The sequence below is a fragment of the Contarinia nasturtii genome, unplaced genomic scaffold (assembly GCF_009176525.2).
Source record: "Contarinia nasturtii isolate CC-2019 unplaced genomic scaffold, AAFC_CNas_1.1 Cnas_scaffold_4311, whole genome shotgun sequence".
Classification (NCBI taxonomy): Eukaryota; Metazoa; Arthropoda; class Insecta; order Diptera; family Cecidomyiidae; genus Contarinia; species Contarinia nasturtii.
The window spans coordinates 1,635,409-1,657,579 of record NW_022201606.1 but is presented as its reverse complement, the minus strand read 5'-3'; the positions used below and the strand labels follow the sequence as shown (position 1 = coordinate 1,657,579).

At 33.8% G+C, this 22,171-nt stretch overlaps 1 protein-coding gene across 2 annotated transcripts in view; it reads right to left on the bottom strand.

Annotated features, from left to right (window-relative positions):
• Positions 1 to 1,610: 1,610 nt before the first annotated feature.
• Positions 1,611 to 22,171, bottom strand: part of LOC116350696 — a 29,387-nt gene continuing 8,826 nt past the window's right edge. The window contains exons 2-12 of one of the 2 annotated variants that reach the window (XM_031782593.1): positions 15,615 to 15,893; positions 15,266 to 15,534; positions 14,196 to 14,725; positions 13,511 to 13,669; positions 12,830 to 12,992; positions 9,534 to 9,717; positions 5,491 to 5,604; positions 5,258 to 5,358; positions 3,740 to 3,831; positions 3,208 to 3,501; positions 1,611 to 2,814 (exon numbers count right to left, since the gene is read on the bottom strand). In XM_031782593.1, coding sequence (XP_031638453.1) covers positions 2,647 to 2,814; positions 3,208 to 3,501; positions 3,740 to 3,831; positions 5,258 to 5,358; positions 5,491 to 5,604; positions 9,534 to 9,717; positions 12,830 to 12,992; positions 13,511 to 13,669; positions 14,196 to 14,725; positions 15,266 to 15,534; positions 15,615 to 15,802 — 2,262 coding nt within the window. In that variant the 5' untranslated portion in view covers positions 15,803 to 15,893 and the 3' untranslated portion in view covers positions 1,611 to 2,646. The remainder of the gene's footprint in view (positions 2,815 to 3,207; positions 3,502 to 3,739; positions 3,832 to 5,257; positions 5,359 to 5,490; positions 5,605 to 9,533; positions 9,718 to 12,829; positions 12,993 to 13,510; positions 13,670 to 14,195; positions 14,726 to 15,265; positions 15,535 to 15,614; positions 15,894 to 22,171) is intronic. The other variant, XM_031782594.1, reaches the window with a different exon arrangement.

Here is a 22,171-nt window from a genome sequence, read left to right as displayed (position 1 = left end):
GTCACTTAACGTGGTTTAATATCGTGTAAATCATAACTCATTTGATTATTAAGTACAATGTTTATTTATTTTTCTTTCATTGATGAATAATGACAACAAAACATTGATTTGAAAAGAAATATTCCACATTTGACATCCTTATATTGAATTGCCTGATGACACTTTCGTAAATTAAATCATTCGACTGGTCAATTATTCATGATATTTGTTTTGTGTTTATTTTTTTTTTTTAAATATATTCGAACACATCGAAAATATCGACGGAGAAAGTGTTCATTTTTAGTTAGAATATCTTATCAACTGGGTATTATATTTAATACATAAATCAAATTAATTGAACTAATATATTCACTTCTCCCTTAATGATTGTCTTCAAGAAATGTTAGTTTTCAGCAATTTCCAAAAAAAAACTCATTTTCAATTTGAATTTGTTTATTTCATATCACAACAGAGTAATCCTAGAAAATCTCCCTGTTTCTTTTATTAATCTAATCCAGTCCCCCTCGAATTTTCATGAAATTCGGTTTCCTATTATAATTACACAAATATCATTCATACATTGCACATCGAGCTTATTATTTAAGAGGTATTTGTCGACGGTGTACCATGAAATTTCAAACACCAGAACTGTTGATTGGAATTCTGATTATTGAATCAAAGTATTATTGATTTTAGACCACTAACGAAAATGCTATTGTACCAACTATTCGAAAAGTGTGTGTTATTTATTTGCTTTGATTTCTCATCGTTACAATAATAATTGAATAAACCCAGCATAAATACCATCTATCTATAGATTCTATATTTTTAGTTAAAACACGTGATTTCATTTGATCGATTTGGCCAAAAATATTGAACCAAATGCTAAATATAAATAAAAAGCGCCATATCAAAACTACAAATAGCTTAGGCCGTCAGCTGTGGCAAAGTTGAGAAACCCTTTTAAGTTGTTAAGTGAATAAAGAAAGTTGAAAACTGTAAAATATTTTTTTTTTTTTTCAATTCTAGAGATATTTACGACAAAATCGCAATATATGTGAAGGTAAACTGCTCTTTCAGCAATATTGATTGGTATTTCATTTTTTAATTTCCGGAGTGTATGAGAAACAAAATATTAAATCAAACTTTAGTGGTTAAATTTTACTACAAACTATCATAAAAAAAACATTTGGAATTTGTGAGTGTATGCAAAAAAAATGGAGCATCTCTATGAAAAATCTACGTTTGTCGATATGTTTAAATATATTTTGTAATATACAACCATTTAACAATGCAAAAATGTGAAATTATTCAATAGTAAAGTCTTTTCGTATTGAATTTTGAAATCAAACCGACATTCCAGACATTTGAACCGAACATAAACGAATATGACGATAGATTCGGTTCAGGAGCAGCACTAATCTGGTATCGTTGCATTCCAAGTGTAAGCATTCACAATTTCCCACACACATATAGCAGTAATGTGCGAGCTTCATTTTACAGGGGGGTTGATTTTCCAAAAACTAAAAATTCTCTAATTTGAATAACAAATTTCTTTTTTTTTGTTCTTCACTTTTTTGGCGAAAATCCCTAGCAAATTGAAAGAATTTTTCTTGCGCCAAAAAGCCCTAGCAAATTCGAATAATTTCGGCGGAATCCCTCTACCCCCTCCCTTCGCACATTACTGACATATAGATAAACTAGAAGTGGTTCATGCGGATAATGTATTTATTGTGAATGCTTGCAAGCATATGATACGAAGAAAGTGTACCATTCGATTTAAATCAATAAATACTAGAGTATCATCAAATTTTCATGCTGATATGGTTTTGCTTCAAATGAAATCAATTTTAATGTGCTGAAATTCGCCGCTGCAAGGCAATTCACGTGGCACGTGGCCTACAAATAAACGTTCAACTATTCACCTATATATTTCAAACTAATTCACCTTCTCGCACATTTCGGAAAAGTCGACAATTCTAAGTCACTCCTATCTTATCGATCTATATACTTTTTATTATTAAAATTACTTGACTTTTTTTAGTACACTTTGTGTCAACTGATTGCATTGAAAAGCACTCAGTATGTTTTTTAGAATCACTTGAAAATAAATAGTTTATCAATATTTTGCTGCGTTTCAAGAACAAGAAGCTCTATCGATCGATTTAAAAGTTCTCATTTCCATTTAAAGTATTCTACCACTTAGTTCTTTATGTTCATTATACAATGCCTTTGTTTGAAGAAACAAAATACAAGTGATTCTCTATCTTCAATAGAGTTTTTATAGTCACCATTCAAAGACTTTTTTTTTTTAAATAAACACGTATATCAAACATTTATAAAAACAATTAACACTATTTATTAATTTTTTTTTGCTCAAGGTTAAGCTGGAGATAGAAAAGTCACTGGATATAAAACGATACGACGCAATACATTTCCGTGTCGTGGCTGCTGGTGCAAATCGTTATTCCAGCGTTTACACGAGAAAGAGACGTATTTATCCTTTTTTTGCCTCAAACCTTTTCACGAGAAAAATGTAATTTATTTTTTTCTATTCATCATCGGCACATAACATCTACCGCTCGTCGTCGGGATTACTTTTCATTCGCATCCAGCGATAATAATGTACACAAAAACCCGTCAAAACGATGTGTTGTTTTTTTCTTCTTACAATACATGCAAATTTTCACAGCTCCTTGATTTAGTAATGTCACTTAGACAGATTTTCTGGAGAATTTCCTTTGCTAATGTGAAATTTATATGCGTTCGTGAGTTTCGCATTTTCATGGCATTTTGAGCGGCAGCTTTTTTGTCACGGGTCTCTTTTAGGCGGATCTGTGTGTGAGGCAAACAACATGAATATAATATTTAGAAAATGACTGTTTCTGTTTTTCGTATTCGTTTTTTTATTTTCTTAAACTGAAATAGACTGAAATCGCGGTCGAAACATAGAAAGTATAGAGAGAGAAAGAAAAAAGGGAAAATCAAAAATAAATATATTCAAGCTTGCGTCTAAGACATTATAAAAAATATATGCAATGTTTATCAACGTCGTTGAATCGTCTTCAATGTATCGAACGAGACCTTGAGAGCCGAGGCAACCGATAATTCCGAAGATGTTCAATCATATAAAAATTGGATAATGTGCACACATATATGCATGTACTTTGTGCTTTGTGTATAAGTCAATATGTGAAATGTAAAATCGTACAATGAGTAATACTTCACCTGTTTCAGAATGCCTACGAGAAGCTCATCAACGTTGTGCTGAATGCCTGATGATGTTTCGATAAATTTTGCTTCTATGGACTTGGCTAATGCTTTACCTTCTGCCGTTGGTATTACTCGTGAACGTGCCAAATCGGCTTTATTACCAACTAGAATGACGCTTTTCTCCTTGGTTACATTCTCACGCCATAAGTACTTAACTATCTCTTCAGCTTGGCGAAACGATGAGCGCTGAACAACCGAATAAACTATTACACAGCCGTGTGGTTCGTAGGTTGACAAGGAATTCTCTACCTGCATCAATTCCAATGAAAATAAAATTCGCAAATGTGAAAATGTTTTTTTTCCACTCCACTTTTGACTGATTGGATTGATTTTGTTCGCGTTTTCCGCAATTTTTCTTATCCATTCGGAACAAAATTCCAATCGAAAAGAGCAGAGCACTGAATTGTTATGGCAACGAGAAAAGCAGCAGCTATACAATACATTGAAAATAGAGAAGAAGAAGAAGAAAAACAGAACGAGGACTTACACTCATTTCCGAGCTCGGGTGGTCGATGAATACGATCTCAGATTCTTCGCCATCCAACAATACACTAACCGTCTTCTCGCCAAACTCATCGTCTACGCATCCAACAAAAAGACAAATAATAGCATACAATTGTAATAGACAATAATAATAACGTAAGTTGTTTAAATTAGAAAAGCAAAATTTAAGACCACTTGACATCAAGATATATTACATCGGTATTTGTGTATCGAAATACATATTTATGGAAAAGAATGCTGTATTTTTGCCAAAATTACCGGATGTTACCATCCGTACATTTTCCAACAAAATATTTGAAAAGCGACTTTTTTGTAGCTTCCCCAATATTTTATCATTAATATAAGAGACACACACACCCGAACAGAAGATGAACCGAATGCATGCACATTGTGTAATTGTCATGAGAAAAGGATGTTGTCGTCGTCATCAAACTAATCGATTTTCTCAAGACTAAACACGTCTCTATGATGGATTTGAAGAAAATTCTCCACTGCAAATGTGTGTAGATAGATACTTCATCGAGCAGAAAATGTGCTACAGCTCTTGAATTTATATTCAGATTGTCTCGAAGCAAATTTTACCGAAACCAATTGAATTATTCTCAGATAGATAGCTGAAGAGCTTGGATTTTTTTCTCTCTCTCAACTGGAAACCCAACAAAACAAAGAAAAAAATTGGCATTGAATTACATAGTGACGGAATACTGATTGGAGTAACTTTTTTTTTTGTTCGTTCTTTTCTTCTCTGTTCATCATAACATCCAATCTAATACAAACCGTATGCGTATGTACTGGCCAATTTAATTGATTTATTGTTAATGAAATCAGCATTATTTTTCCATAATAAACCAATCTGCGACATCCTAAATGCGCATTATTGTCGGATACAGTGGATATGTGTTTCTTTTGCAAAACTAATGTGAATGCCACGTATGTATTCGGTTATCAGATGCGCTTAGCGCATATTGTATTATGTCGTTATATCCATAACGCAAACTGTATCTTTGTTGTATCAAAAAGGATAATAATACAGACATAAATGGTGTGGCCAACATCATATGCCATCACCTTTGTGATGCCATGGCTAATGCGAGGTTTAGTATTTTACGTGATCGGGCTAATACGTTATCTGACCGTCAACTGATTCAGACATATGATTTTTTGCGTAATTGATTACCTTTATCATATTCTTCAAACAAGGGGATTTGGCCGATTGAACATAAACGGTCGACATGTCTGCATGTGTATTCAAAGAATGTTTCTTTGATATCGCAAAAAAAACTATATATTCATTTTCAATTAATATAAATTGGTGTAGATCATAGGTGGCAGTTATATTTGTTAACGAAAATGAAAATTGAAATAGATCTCTTTATGGAAATCGGATTTTAGTATACCTTTGTAATATGAAAAGGTGCTTATCTTAAAGTAGGTGAAAAACTTCAAAGAAAACCGAAAAAAAGTTATAAAAGAAAAACCGTCGGCTAATCTTTAAACTTACCCAAACTTGCGTCGTATGTGTGCATATACTCTGAGGTCATAAACTGTGAGACCAATGCCGTCTTGCCAGTGCCCGCATCCCCGAAGAGTACAACGCGATATCTGAAAAATTGCCAAAACAACATAAATAACATAATCTAGTAAATAACGCTGACTAATACAGTTACAATGAATGACACAGGTGTAGTAGATCAATACAAATTGGACGAACAAATGGAGAAATAAATGATATACCTTGGTGGTGGTGGAATTTCAGCGCTTTCGGTGGGCGACGGTGGCAACGAATCATCAACAGCTGTATATCCTTTTCCACAGCACGAACCCTCAAATGGTGATCGCTCACTCGCTCTGCAAATATATTTTTTTTTTGAACATTGTATTATTTAACGAAACAAGCCAATTAACTAATTATAGTCTATATTATTTGGTAATAGTAATTAATTGGGCATGAAAGGGAATATAATCAATTTATTCATAATAACAAATATCGGACACATAATATATGGATGTGCTAATCGGCTTATTCGAATAGATTTTGAATTATGTACCCGCTTAAACGGATGATACAATTGAAATGGCTTCAAGCAATATTCGCCCATTTTTCTCGATAATAAGAAACAACTTTCGAGAAACATTTGTTTGTATCATTTACCGAACAAATCGATTGTTTTCGCTTTGTTTGCAAAACAAATAAATTTATCAAAGTTCTTTTATCCGAACTGCCGAACATATAACTTTTAACGTAGGCTATTGAACGAAAGCGCAAATAAAACGAATTGCAAAAAACGAACCTATATCAATAACAATGCCTTATTATTTGTGCAATACTCTAGTGAAGTAGATTTTTTTTATCGTTTTTTTTTCTGATGACAAAAATTATGATGACATTCATTAATTTGCAAAGAGAAAAAAAAAGTGTACGAAAAATTGGGCACTTTGGTGTGCTACAGTTAGTAAATTGTCTCTGATTTTAATGTATGATATATACAATGATAAAATATTGATGTGTCAAAGTAGTCAAGCCAAGTGTGGTAACGATATTATGTAATCAAATCTCATGAGGCATCAAACTTCCGCTCATCATTTATTACTATGGATATTTATTAATGAGAGAACGTTAAGATATGAATTCTTTGCAACTTTGTATCGTCAATGGACAGTTTTTGGATGCTATCTTCTTAGTTGGCTTTTTTCTGCTACCACACTTCTCTCTCTCCCCCCCCTCTTTCAAGGTCTTTTATTGCTCATACTATATTGTTTATCATTTTTCATGAACTTCATATCATAAGTTATACGGTATAAAGCTGTACAGTGTACACAAAAAGTGGTAGAACACAAAGGAAAATTAACCGCTAGATTGAAGCACTTCTTTGGTATGAGTTTACTTTGTATTTTATGGTTATGTGGTAATATAGCCATTTTTCCTAAATAATAAGGGATGTGACAGGGACAACAATTTTTTTATTCGTGGCAAGCGCACACAAAATGATGAAAATATAAACGTTTCATTTTTTTATTTCGTGAAAAAAAAATGAAGAAAGAATTTCCGGAGAGAATATGCAAAACATCACTTGAGAGAATGGAATGCTTTTTTTCATTTTTCACCAAAGATTCTCGTTTTCCGATCCAAATTTTCCATGTGAATCACTTTTTGTGAATATATTTCCACATTCCGACTGTATATGAGTGATTTGCGAAAGGCAGATAGCGCTAGTGCAAGATTGTATGAAATGTTTTTTCATTAATCGGTTGGACTTTAAGTTTTGGTCTATGTTTAAATTCACTCAATTATAGCGAGCAGGTTGAGTAAAGGGGAAAAAAGTTTTTTTTTCGATTCTCAAACCCAAGTCAAGTAAAAAAGGACTAAGCCTGTCAGAGAATTATCCGGTCCGGAAAGCGTGTAAAAAAGTTCTTCTCTCTCTCCACTTTTAAAAACCAAGAGTTTTTTTTTGCCTTCGAGAAAATCACTCAAACAATGAAAGCGAAGTTAGTATTTTCATGCTCGCATTTTGCGTATAAACGTATATAAAATTGAGAATTAATGAGACCCCTTAAAACATGCTCATCATCGTTGGTGGCGACCGTTTTGTTATAGTATTTTTGTATAGTTTTCAACAAAGAAACTGGCAACGATGATGATGACGACGCAGACGACAAAAAACAAATGAGATTCGAACTGAAATGTGCGGCAACTTATATAAATTTAAAAATGTCTTATCATTAATTTTGCATAAGCATTCCACTTTCATGATTATTTTAAATTCATCAAACCTTTTTTTTCCAGCCACATAAAACAGTAACCATATTTTCGCGTATGATTCCGATTAATCAGATAAACCAATAAATTGGTAAGCACAAAATAATTTCATTTGGGTAACGAAAGAAACTGAGTTGAGCTCTTCAAATTTAAATTTTACTTTGTCTTTCGAAACATAAGAACATAATTCTATTTGCATCAAAGAAATTGACTAATCAAAATTGATTTTATTTCTCACTCTCTATCTATCTCTTTGTGGCTCACTACATAGACGAAAACAATATCCCAAAATATACAAATGTTTGGCATAAAACGGGGTGTGCTTTTGTGTAAGTTCATGTTATTACGTTGAAAATTTATGTTACTTGTGGTTATTACAAGAAAAGCCGGTGTGTTCGTCTTTCTGGTTTTAGTCTGTTGACATCAAAATATATATTTATTTACACAGCAATATGTCGCATGGGTTTCGAATTTCTTTGACAATGTCAAACAGAGAAACAGTTCTTCATATTATTTTCCATTACTTGAGGCACAACAGAAAATTCCATGCGATACACTTGCCATACATATTTACATTTTTGACAAAGAGACAATAATGATTTTTTTTTTCTTCTGTTCTTGTCATTTTAATGTTGACACATTCTTGGAATTTGGTCTAATCTCAATTGATAGAACGGAATATACAAGGATGGGGATTTTCATTGAATGCATCACATTCGTTAATTTGTATTCAGTCCAATCATCAGCGACACTTTGCTCAACAAACCATCTGTTCGTGTCCGAACGAGAGCACACGTTTTTGCCACACACACACACACAAATCTAGTTCTAGGTCAAAAGTGAGCCAATTTAAAGGTTATTATTATGACATAGCAAAACAATGCTCAAATACTCTTGTTATTGGTGGTAATAACATAACCATTCAACAATAATATCAGCAACAAGGATGGTATCTTTTGTTTTTACTAAATTCAACGATGACGCTCATTTACGGTCTTAGACAATTAACCCCTTTTCCACTATGTGGTTAAATTTTTTGTCATTGAAATGTAAAAGCATTAAGTGGATCTAGCAATCAGCATTAGATGAGACTGTAAAACTTGCTAAAAAAGTAAACAAACCAAACTGTAAAAGTGTCATTGTGGTAGTTGGGCGATGAGAGAGTTTTTCATTTATTATGACGCAAAGTTGTTGCGTTTGTCTTTTCTGCTGTGTTTCAACTAACCAAGTGCTCTTTGGTGATGCTGATTCGTTCAGATAAATGCGTTTTAATGATCGGGCACTTTGTAAGCATGTATGTAAGTCATTATAGCAATCAATGGTCACTTCGGTCATAAATGTCATAATATCACGATTGAAGTGAATATAATGGATTTTGCTATTTCATAACTCCATAAATGATAAATAATATATAACATATATATCGAAATGAATATATAGTATGTTTCCAAGCACCACTTAGTGTTTGACATCATTCTCAAATTTAATGATTAAATATCCAGGGGAGCAACACCACTTGGTACGAGTGTTATCGAATACTTCTTGAACATTATATTGGTTCAAATACGGTTCGGTTTTTGCTACATGAAACGGCATAAGTTATATCCGAAATGTGAAATTATTCAATTCATGTTAATGCTAGCATAAAATCATTTCCGTCACTTTTCAATTTCAGGTAACGGAAATAGCCGATAGCAATTTTATTGAAATATGCATGAAATTCGAAAATTCCAACACATTAGCTTTGTATAAATTATTTCCTGATAGATACTAATAGACGGGGGGAAAAAGGGTAAATATTGACATAGGTTTTGAGTGTTGAGAATTCAATCGAAAATGTGTATGCACATAAGTACGCATGTGATTCAAGTGTTGAGCATTTGATGTATGAAAAGGTTCTTATCATTCAAAAACACTTCTTGAATTGAGGATAAGGATTTAGATAAGACAACCATAAGGATTTGACAATCTTTCCTTTTCTCTCTTCACAATCTGTTTGTTTGATGATTGTTTAACTCACCGACTAGTTGTTGAATTGACCGAGGTATTACTGCGAGACCGTCGACTGATGATTGAATCCCCACAATTGACAACGGTTCCTTTTGATATGGAAAATGTGCGCAACCGGTACAGGTCATCACTTTGCCGAGGATTGTACGGGCGATCGGGCAAAGAGCAAACACGAGGACGCTGATGATCAGGAACTAAAGTAAATAAAAATTTAACGATATTTACTATTAAAATGTTCAAGATAAATTTAAAGATAAACCAAATTTTGCAATTTCAACGAACAACATTTTCCATGTGGATAATACGTGTGCGACATTAACAGTAATAAAAAAAAATTCAAAAATCATCCCTTGAAATGTATTTATGCAAAAGCAATTACTGATTGAAGAAATATGCTGCGTAGAATTTTATTAAATTTGATTCGTTGTAAATGTTTGTCTTCTAAGAATGAAAAAGAAAAAAAAACATCAAGATAAAAGGAGAAAACAGCTCAAATCTAACCGGCATACAGTTATAAGCGATATAAACGACGCAACAAGTATGAAATATCGTTTGGTATGCATTTCGATGAGGTATTACAGTATCTTGGTAACGTAAAAGCATTTTTTTTCCCAGAAAATTAAATGGAAAATCATCCGCAATGAGAAAATCTCGTAATTGTTTGAATAGAAGATTGCAAACAACCATAAAAGTGAATAGAAAAATCAAATATTACAACATTCGGGTTGCTTGTGCAGCATATTTTTTGTTTGAGTAACGATTCTTTTTTTTCTTTCCCTTTCTTTGTGACACAGAGTCTTCGTTTGTATGGGAATGATTTATTGCACATATAACATATCGGCTCTCTTCATTCACAAGCCACAATATTTTCACACTTCTTTTTCAAATCTTTTTCTTTCGTCTTTAGTTTCCGTATAAAATGCTTTAGAATGCTTAGAATTGCGTGCCACAGTGTGTTGTATAGTCCCATTTTTAATGGAATATATATATAATATATAGCGCTGAATGTGTCTCTAAAAGCTTAAAAAAATGATTTATTGATCTCTGCTGAGTTTTCATAGCGCGGTTGCTAACTTTCGACCGAAAATCTCATGTCCATACAATACCAGCAACAAAAAACCCACTTACATTCGATCGAAATTTCTTCGGCTCCCCCTTTTTTTTCTTCAATGCAAACAAAACGATTTCTTTGAATCACTACGAATGAGTGGCGAATGGCCGTCACGCAAGGATAAACGGTCGTGAGAGAGAAAGCTTTGGTAAAAGTTGTTGCACAACTAACCAGGGTACAAAGGCAATAACAGAAGAAGTAACAATGATTTACACAGATGGAGTAGACGAAAACGAAGAAATGAAGAAAAACTTTGTTTTATTCTTCTTTTGAATTTGAAGACAGTTGTTAAATGTTTTAATTTGTGTTTTTACTCATAAAACTTGGCGAATGTCTAATGTAAAATGTATTTGGCAATAATCGACGCAAAATAATCGATTTCTTTGAGGCAGCTTGAGGTAGAGAGAAGGAGAGGCTGTTGATTGGTGTTCTTGTTGATTCGTTCATTTTAAATTGAAAATGTAGCAGATGCTTTATCCCGACAACTTTCCACTTCTCCATTTCAATCATTTTTCCAGTGATTTATCGCTTTCATTAATATTCAGTCACGGTATGCTATCACTTTGTTTTTGCTGCTTCTCACTTAATTCCTGAATGATTTGCTTAGCACTTGTTTGTTCGATCGAAGCGCACCACCTCACCAAGAAACGGTGCACTGAGGGGCATGAGAGAATTGGTTGAAAAAAAAGTTCAAAGTAAATAAAAAAAACAACAAAGAAACGTTTATTTTCACTAATGCAAATTCCTTTCGGCGCCCACGTCAAACGATATTCGTACTTTTGTTATCAGCATTTTTCTTGTCGATATATGTATATAAATAAAAACGAGAAACTTTTATTGCGGCAATTCTTACGAAGCAACCATTTCTGCGCTTGATTACAGGTCACATTATTCAAAAATTCAATGTTACGCTCACAAATTTGCGAGTGCTTTTTTTCCCGTGCCGTTTTAATGTGAATTTTAGACGCAATTCATGGATAACAGAATGCCGATCAAATATATAAGTGCGGCAAACACCGTTTTGCTCTTATTGTTTTCTGTTGAAACTTTTAATATTTTCAAAATTTTTGACTTGTTCTCTTCTTATATCCGCAACTTTGCATTGTCACATACAAATTGGTAAATGCAGACTCAAAAATAGTGTACGGATAATAATGCCTATTTAAGTTCTACAAAATTGCTACTAAGCATACAGCAAGAATAAAATATATGCTTTGACTTTCACATTCATAGGAATGAATGCGTTTCTTTTGATTGGCTTGCGCGCGTTCTCTCCCACACTTTCACCACAATTCTATTCATCACACGAAAGAATTTTCAATTTAGAAGTTTTTGCAACGATAACGATGCTACAGAGTACATTTTATGTGAATTTAACATTAAACATATTTTTGGAATTATTTAGCTATTTGCATTAGTAGAATGTCATTCGTGGAATTTGGTTATTAATTCAGAGCTCGTATCGCATTTGAATAGTTAGTAATGGCACATTCCATGTTAATAAATCGACAATTTTGCCTTGAGAATGAGAGAATGCTACATCAAATGCGCAAATACATAGCAAGGATGTTCAACAACAAAAAAAATGGCAGAGTTCGTTTGAGTGTGTGTATGTTTGTTTTCTTTTCCAACTGATTCTCAGAATTTTAACGTTTCGCAAAAAAAGAGTCGCTATAGCATATATATGCTATAGAATCGATACAGCGCGTACGTAGGTTAATTTGTATTTTGTTTTACATTAATTTAATCGTGGTTGCAATCGTCAGTGTATTCAATGGACTCAACTGTAAGTGGTGGTCAACTTCAACCGTCGTTATTTTACTCTCAGAAATGAAGTCGTGCAAGATGAGTGGGAAAAAAGCAGCTTGTCTTTGATGCAAAAGATATTAATTTAAAATGAGGAAATGAGGTCAAAAGGTCGGAATGTAATTTCCATCCTTAATTCATTTTGCATGAAAAATTCACAAATTCAGTAAAACTGAAATGGATATAGTGTACGTAATGCAATAACCTTCACCACTAAACTGACTAAAATGTCGTGAAAAAAATATATTTTTAAGAAAAGCAGAAAAAAATGTTCAATTATTTGAAAAAATTGGATTGGTTGCCAATTACGATGCATCAAGCAAAAAGAAAATTTAATGAAAAAGGTTTAATCGTCGCTAATTGAATATAAGATAAAATGTAATAATTACCAGGTAATTCCAGAAAATTTGATGTCCTTCGTTGACGTCCTCTCGCCGAAGCTTGAAAAGCCAAAGGTCCAACATCTTCGTTTGAGAATAATGATGAATTTGACGCAGCACTTTTAATGGAATCGCGCGAATTACGACGACTTGCTAAAAGCGCTAGGCCTCCCTACGTACATACGCATATCGCGCATCGCACGACAAGAAAAATATATAAATATAAATTTAAATGAAAAATGAAACACGCTGTTTGGTTAGATTAAATAAATCGTTATACAGTTATGTAATAGACGCAAGATTAAATGAAATCATTTTCAATTATTTTTCTCATTGGCTTTTAATGAATGTGTTTATGTGGTGCAACGCACACACAGAGATTCATTTGGGGTTTCCTTTTGAATACCAAATGTATGTCGAGAGTATACAATTGTCGTTTATACATTACACATCAAAGCAATAATACCTGTATTTTCGACGACAATAAAAGTGGCGCGCGTGTGTGCCGTATTTCCTTCCATGTAAAATAGGCACATTACGATACAGTCGTGTACAATGCCATGCGTGTGCGCGTGTGTATGTATTGTATGTATCGTTATCCGTTATGGTTAATTTGCTTTTGGATTTGTGCGTTTGTACGTTTATTTCGTTCATAGAATGTGAATGTGAATGAAACAAATGAAGGCTTACTTTTGAACTTCCGCGACGACGATGGTGTGATGCTACAGGTGCCCCAATGTTGCTCTCAGTCACGGAAGTTAGGTCACTTGTTGATTTTCGACAGCACGAAGACATCATTACACTATCTGAGCATGTTCGATCCAATGTCGAATGCGAAGTGTGCAAAGCCTACATAAAAAGCATGAAAAGCATACACAAATACATACCGTATATATCAAAATTCTGTGAAATATAATATAGCATATTGCAAAGGCGGCGAACGAATGAGCCGAACAGACGTGCGAACGTACGTCAGAAAAATGGATATTTAATGGAAATATATACATTGCATATCGCATAAAAGCCATTCGCAATCACCGATGCAAGGAAAAAAAGTAGTATGTATATATGATAGAGTGTAAGACTCGCTATTTCATTCATCTATTGTAGAATATGAGCAGTGTCTGCAATCTGCATATTTATTCTCTTTCTCGATTTTTCGTCGCATGGATTCGAGTTGCAGAGTGTAAGAGAAGGCAAAGGGAGAGGAGAGAGGAGAGAAGGAGAGTCAATTCTAGAGCAGGAAAGGCAATTTGTTACATAAATTTTTAATTATGTTTCTTTTTGTTGAAACAATAAGTGCAATTAAACTAAAGTGAATATTGCGTGGTGCGATGACAGTGACAGAGATGTTGGGGAGAATATGTTTATTCACCTGGTAGTTTGGATTGGAAGTGATATGCATAGCTTGACGTCGCCAATCGGAACTACTTTGTCGACTGGTGTCGGTGGTGGTTGTACTTTCGCAGCATAATGCTGTTGTTGCCGCGCTTATTTCAGACGATGCCTCATTTGATATTGACTGTCGTCGCTGTTGTTGTTGTTGGTGTTGTTGTTGTTGGTGCTGATGCTGCAGTTGTTGTGATGGTGGTGGTGCTGCTATCTGTTTTTGTTGTTGTTGTTGTTGTTTGCGCACATTGCTAGGAAAATCTGTAACAAAAGTCGAATGCAGTGGATCGGACGATTGTTTTATCAAATCGAAATTTGGCGATTGTCTATGGGAATGCTGTTGTGGTTGATGGTATTGTTGTGATCTCTTATAGTGCAATGACGATTGACGCTTAAGCTTAATCGAATGTGACATCGACGATGGAAATTTGTATGGTGAATTTGGTGGGGTTGTGTCAAATTCATGCATATCGACAACATCATTCGGTTTGGCTACACTAAATCCAGATTTACTAGCTGCAAAATACAATGTGCAAAAGATTGAAAATCAAAGCATATGAAAACCAATTTACCATGTTTAAATGATATAATCTATGGATTTGGTAGTATCTAATCAGTTTGTTGACAATTATTCGGGTCGGTGATTTTACAGTGAAAATATACAACGATAAAACATAAGCATATTCTACAAAAGCAACGAAATATCAAATGAGGTAACATTATTAAAAATTCATTGTGAAATGCAGCCCACGCCTCAATGTGACACGGCATTAAGCAATAAGTATCGCATTGCGCAAGTGACACTGGGGTTTTCTTTTATAAATATTACCAAATCATTATACTGCTTATTCAAATATCTTCGCATTAATTTATCAAAAATAAATGTGTCCCTTTCGCAAACAGCCGAGCAGAAAAACAAGAAAATTGCAAATAATTAATGGAAACCAATGCATTCTAAGGGTTTTATTTGGAATGAAAGAACATTAGCTTTTTTTTTTTGTTTTCTTTTTGCTTTGCGTTACGCTTGTATGATTTCGCATGAAAACTTTGATTTACCGATAGATTCGCGCCGGGGACTGACCGCATCGAACACGAATTTTCGTGGTGATGATTGATGCGATAAATATTTGGGACTGCGTTGTTCAAAATAACCGCTAGACGGTGATACATTTCCAGAAATGTCAGCCATTTTACTGGATGTCGGCGATGGTGTTGAATATGTTATTTTTGGACTGCGCGGCGGCTCTTCGAGACTAAAATACTGTGGCTCTGCCACTTTCGGACCATAGGTAAATTTTTGCGGTGATTTTGGGCTTCTTTGATCCCTGCAAACAAACAGATTAACCATAAACATAATAATACCTTGTTTTGCAAATGTCACGATTGGATTTGCACAAAAATATACCGATATAATTTCGGTGAGTCATCTTGTGATGAGCTGTGGATACTTCTCGACTTTGGTGAATCTCGCGTTGATTTTCTTAATTTATTCGGGTCGAATAGGCCGACTGGTGGTGTTGCACAATCGTCCCAAATTTGCTGTTGAATTTTCGGAGCGCGAGGACTTGCCGGTGGAGATCGACTACAAGCCATTGACGCAAACAATTTTCGGTATGTCAATGAATCTCTTTTTTTTTCTCACCAATTATGTGCTTAATGTTGATTTAAAAAGCTTTCGTTGGTTCTGTCGAAATGAAAATAAAAAAAAATTCCGCGAATTACTTTCAGAACATAAAGTCCCAGTGGAATAAATGCAACATCAATCATAATTAAATATTAAAATGCATTTCAACAACTTTCATTTTGTTTTTGTTGAACACGAAAAAAATTGCATTTACCCAATGTTTACCTACTCGTAAAATAGTTGAATATTGTATATATTATGAGATTTGGTAAAAGCATTTTTGCATATTCTTGCCGTCATAATTGCGCCGTATGCCGTATGCAGAAGTTTGTTGAAGATGTTCGTGAATAAATCCTGATTTTGTGCATGGTAATGATTTCAAGCTCGCACATCAACTACTTGAAAAGGCTTTAATGCTATATTCCATATTCATATCTGTTCATTTTATATAGATAAATCTTGAAGGAGAACAAAGTTCCACATAACATTGCCGCGTCGTTTTCTATTTTGCGTCATAATCTATCTTTGCTGGAATCATACTCGCAGCTCCACTGATTTATACAAATCAAACACGAAAAAATGAAATAAATGTACACAAAAGTCATTTCACCCGTCAGAATCACAACGAAGTTTTCATGTTTTTTGCTACATTTGTACAAAATAACATTCGCACAATTTTCATTTCTAGCTCGAGTTTGGCAGTAAAAATGAACGAAATGAAATGAATTACTGTTTTTTTTTGGAGAAAATATGGTGTAGAACGAATTTCCACCGCGCATTTCATCGATCATTATTATTTTTAAAGGAAACAAATTGCCGTGTCGAAATAAAAGCAAATTGAATTAAGTGAAATTTATTCGGTGGAAAAATAACATTCGAAATATTTGAATCATTTCAAAAATGTGCATATCAGATTATCCGCTGAATTTAATTCAGCCAAATTAAAATTGATTCGGTAAAATTTGTATGAATGCCATATGCATGCTTGCCAGTTTTGCTCTGATTGAAATAAAATTTGAGCATTTTCTGCGAATTTCCATTTATGTTCAGCCACAGACATATAAATCAATAAGCTCCGTTTCAATGCAAATAATTCATATGAATTGTTACAAATGACTAATAATCCAAGAATTTGACAAATTTATTGCGGCAATGGTTGCAGAAAATCGCGTCCTTTTTCAAATAAAATAAGATAAGAAGCTCTGCTATCTCAAATTCATAATGCGAAATTTTGTTTCATAGATAGGTTATCAAATGCATAAGTCACATTGACTGTAATGTTAAGCATTTGTATTTATTTCTCCAGCGACTACTGCGATTATTCTATTTTATTGGCCGCATCTGGCAAACGACCAGTGCTATGCGAATACGAAATGTTCATTGTTTTTGAAATGTTGCACGAAATTTACTCAAAATGGCAAAAATGACGTTTAAATTTATGCGAAATTGTTTTAGCAGCGAAAACAGATGTTTTCAAAACTTACATAAGTATCGTAGCGCCAGTTCCAGTGTTATACTAATCAACTGATATGCATACACATACTGGCATTTTTACTCGCATATTTTTACGTAAAGTTGTAAAAAGAAATAAGCGTTCAGTATTTTATGAGTGGCAATCATAAGTTCGTTCAGTAAGTATTGCCATTAAATTTATTGTCGAGGTGTGTACACTGTGCACATATTATCATGTATGACAAAACTCCATATATGCAGGGTATATATACGAAATGCGGAATTTACGACCGAAAATCTGAATTGAGAACGTTTCACGCATATAAAAAGTTTTAACGAAGAAAAATGTTTTTACAGTTGGGAAATTGCAGGCTTATTTCACAGCAATTTGGTTTATGGAATAAAAAGGTACAACGCACGTGAAAAGCGAGTTAAACACTTTTTTTTTGCTGGTCGCATATCCTGATTTCCTCGAAATTCCCTTCTTTTCAATTCCAAATATTTACGCATGATGGCAAAGTTTGGAAAGCTGGTCCGAAAATTTCGTATTTAATTGTGGATGACTTTGCAAGTTTTTCGTGGAATACTTTTTACGTTGTTATGGGGGTGACTATTATTGTACGAATATGGACAAAAGATAGAACTGAAAACTTCGTAGACGTTTACATTTTATGTATCCCATCAGACGCATAGTGCGTAATTGATACGACAATCTTCGTTGGCCAGGTATTTCGGTCCTCAACAAATTCACTCACGAGATGATGATTGCCTACAAAAGTCACAAAACATACAGCCGAAGCACAGAACTAAATTTATATAAACGGAAATACCCCAATTCTAACATTGAACACATCGCATTATGATGAAACGCTTTGAAAAGTGTTTGCACACGCACGACTCACCATACAATGAACTTTCGTTCGATATCTTTTTTCTAACACATTTTCACACATTTTTTCTTGTATTACACATTAGTTTGTGATAACAGCTCTGCTGTCGCCACCAACGAACCGAATCAGAGATAGCATATAGATACATAAAATACTAAAAACCTTTGGGAGCTAGCTCACGTTGCATATTATGTTTTGATCTAATTAGAGTAGATTTCAAATGGTATACAATGTAGACTGACAATGACATTAGATACAGATGGAAAGAAAGAGAGAGGACAACGCTGGCATTTTCATTTCTAATAAAACACCGAAACGGTCATGTTTGGTCATCAATGATGACTTTCCTTGTCACATTCTATTCGAATGAATGAAAGGTAGACATGCTTACAGGCAAAGAACGGACACGGCAATAACAGAACAAAGAATTCCGAAACTGCAGAATCAAATAAGAGAAGAAGAATATATTCATAGGTAATCCATTTGGTGTTATATCTGCTAGATTTATCATTCTCAATTCACACTGTCTGAAAGTGTGGACATTTTAAACCCAACTAATGTCACTGTTTCCATTTCAAGTGTTCAAGTGAGGGTTCATTTCTTTTTCATAGCTAGGTACAAAGCTCGTTTTACAGTCAGTATCATTTTTTGAAAAAGAAACATTCCCTTGAGTCGACTTTTCTGTTGCATGGAATATTTTGGTTTGTTGCCATGACTGCGCTAAATATTGAATTACTTCGAGTAGAAACATTTTTTTTAATCTTAAATCAGATTTCATGAAAATTTCAACACAAATCAATCATTAGTCAAACGTTCAATTAATCAATTATGAAAGAAGCTATTGAACTTGGAAAACCAGAGTGACTGCATTAAAAGTTTCAAATCAATTTGAAAGTTGATAAGAACTCGATCACTTTGAAATTAGTTAGCGCATGGTTTGATCGAAGTGTTTGTCGCTTGGGAATATTTGGCATATAGTGGTTTCAGGGCAAGTATATATTATGCATCCAATGTTTAGCTACTCCACTCGCGGTTAATCTATTATCAAGCCAACGCTTAGACATGTACAGAATTAGTCCATTGCTAAACGGCTGTAATTTAAATAAATTCAAATTTTCGCAGGTTGTGTGAATGATTATAATGTCTCCGTTGAGAAATGTGCTGCATTTTTCTAACGATTTACCTTTTACAGGAATAGCGTCGAGGCATAAAAAACATTCACATGCCTGCGGTAATTCGCTTGAAAAATATATGAATTTGAAAAAAAAATTCGAAGGGAAGTTCCATTTGAAACACCCTTTTGATTATCTAATGTTCGTAAAATGGAATGGTTAGCGAAAAAAAGTGTGTGGTACCATGGAAGCAACTTAATTGAATTAAATTTGAGTTGTTTGCATTTTTTTTCATCATCATCAATAATAAAAGTTTATTCGCCTTGTTTTCGTTAGCCGTTATGACTAAATAAGCAAAGACAACGATGAAACGTCCACCGAGGATACTTAAATGTGTGCTTGAAAGTTATTAAATAAACATTGCGTTCGCAATGGAAAATATAGCGGTTATCTATACTCTTCAATTGAAGCGCTTACTTGAGGTACCAAACATTTCTGAAATGCTCAACTCATAATATTCCAATGAAATATGAAAAACGAAAACACTTCAATTTTCTGCCATACTCTTACACTGTTGTTCTTTTTATGGCATCTGTATCAAAACTTATAGTTTTTCAACTCGATCGATGTAAGAGAAAGTTTCTCAACATGCCAAATACAGATTTAGTTTTCATGCGAATTTTGCTGAATTTCAACATAAAAACATCGCTGTGAAGCCATTTAATGAGGATATTAATATAATTTCCTAATAAAAGTAAACATTACTGGGTTACGGCTGTTGGCGAGAATCATCTAGAAGTATCCCTTACAATTTCTCGTTTCGTTACGATTCAAACATTCGAATGTCCAAATGATTTATGCTTCAAACTTAAACAAAGTGGATTAGCACTCTGTGCTTCTATTCGCTCTAATGAAATTAACCGTTATTCGATCGAGTTATTTTCTGCAGATAATGAATGTTTGAATGTTTGTCGTTTTACCAAATTACAGGTAAATCCGTAAAACAGTATATGATCAACCTTGACGCAATATAAATAAATGAAAAGGCATCAATTTCTGCATGTCACTATGGTGAACGAAACCCCATTTGTTTCTCTTTTGGAAATAACAAATAATGGCAACGTTATATTGGCCAAACATCCAGTTAGAATTTCATTCTCCGGATGTTATGAATGCGTTTGCGTTTATTTTTCCGCATTTTTCTCGTCATTATGCATATAAATGTAATATACGCCACATTAATGCCAAACCCAGAATAGAATTCGCAAATTTAAAAACACGAAAAATCTGACAACAATGAGGGTTCATCACGCTTTGCTCGTGCATCGGCATGGTAACAGTTTCCGATAAATTGAGTTTTTTTCCTCGCGTTTTCTAGCATTTCAGTCTACCAACTTATTTTTTATTTAATTAGCATGAATCTTATAAAATGTCTATTTACTGAAATAATAATTATTCAATATATCAGCTTCGCCGCCTTCGCATTTTGCATATTTCAAATAAAAGTTATTTTCATCGGAATTTGGCAGCACGCAATTCAAATTGCAACATTCATGTCTGCATGGAAAATATTTTATACCGTACGCTGCGCTGTTTGATTGCTTGGAACGATATTTCTTTTCTCCCTTTTTTATGTTTAGCACTGTTTTTGTTTCACCCGAATATTCATGTCTGTTAAATTGAATCGGTTTCATTTTCTACACATGACAAATATTTACTGAACAACACGCACGCTGTTCTCTTCAAATAGAAAGGGAAGAAAATAGATGTCGTAATGCATCCAGTTGGTTCTGGGATAAGTATTTGCTATTAACTCGGGCACCAAAAAAACCGGAGCCAAGTTATGCCAAAGTTCAAGAGAATTTCTCTCGAAACATTTTACGTTTTCTTTTAAAGAACAGAGAAAACATTTTATTAATCTAAGTTTGCTCGAGGACTAACCTCATTGTGGAAAGAGGTGTTTTTATTTGGCATGCTTTTAAGGCACTCAATTATTTTTCGGGGTTGAATGTTGATAAAACGAAAAGTAAAATGTAAAGCACAAGCGCAATTTTGATGTAATAGTATCTATCTATGGGTCAATAAAGGACGATCAACTGCGGAGTAAAATGTGTGCACACTATATTGTCTTCAAAATAATCTAACAACAACAAAAAAAATGTCCACGCAGATGTGTTCGCAGTCGATGTGAAAATAACATAAAAAAAAGAAAAATCCGTAATCGTACCATCTTGCATGTGTGGATTTAAACAAAAGCTCAATGTTTAATCCATGGCTTCTAAAGAGCTACAGACTGAATCGGCTGGCTGGATGTGCGTTGCATGAAGTAACGTATTGTATGTTCCTTTTTGGACTCTGTACAATAGTGAAACCGTGGATTTTTTTGAACATCTCCTCAAACTCATTTCACTTTCATGAAGAAAAAAAAATCAATAAGCGAACGATGTTGTGCTACCACACTCAGCCACTTCAAAATTCGGTGTATATTATTAGCAGCCATGAATTAAATACTGGGGGAAAAATGCAAAAAGCAAAGCATTATGTGTCAACAAGCATTTGGTTTGGTTCAAAATAGAGAGCAATGTTTATAATCAAGTCAAGCAGACATAAACAAGATATCGATTTATGCTATCAAAGCGAACAAAAAATACACACATTTAGCGTGTTGAATATGCAAACCATATAAGCATAAAACATACATTAGCTTCGTTTTATATCTATCCGTCCCATGTCATACATATATCCGACAAGGGATTAAGAAAATATGCAAAAAGGTTTTTCCAATAAATTTATTTCTGAGTTGCGTTCCGAGCCGTAGCCTCTTTGTTGTTAGTAAAATAACCGCCATTTGGTTTAATGAACTATCAATTGGCCCAATACTATG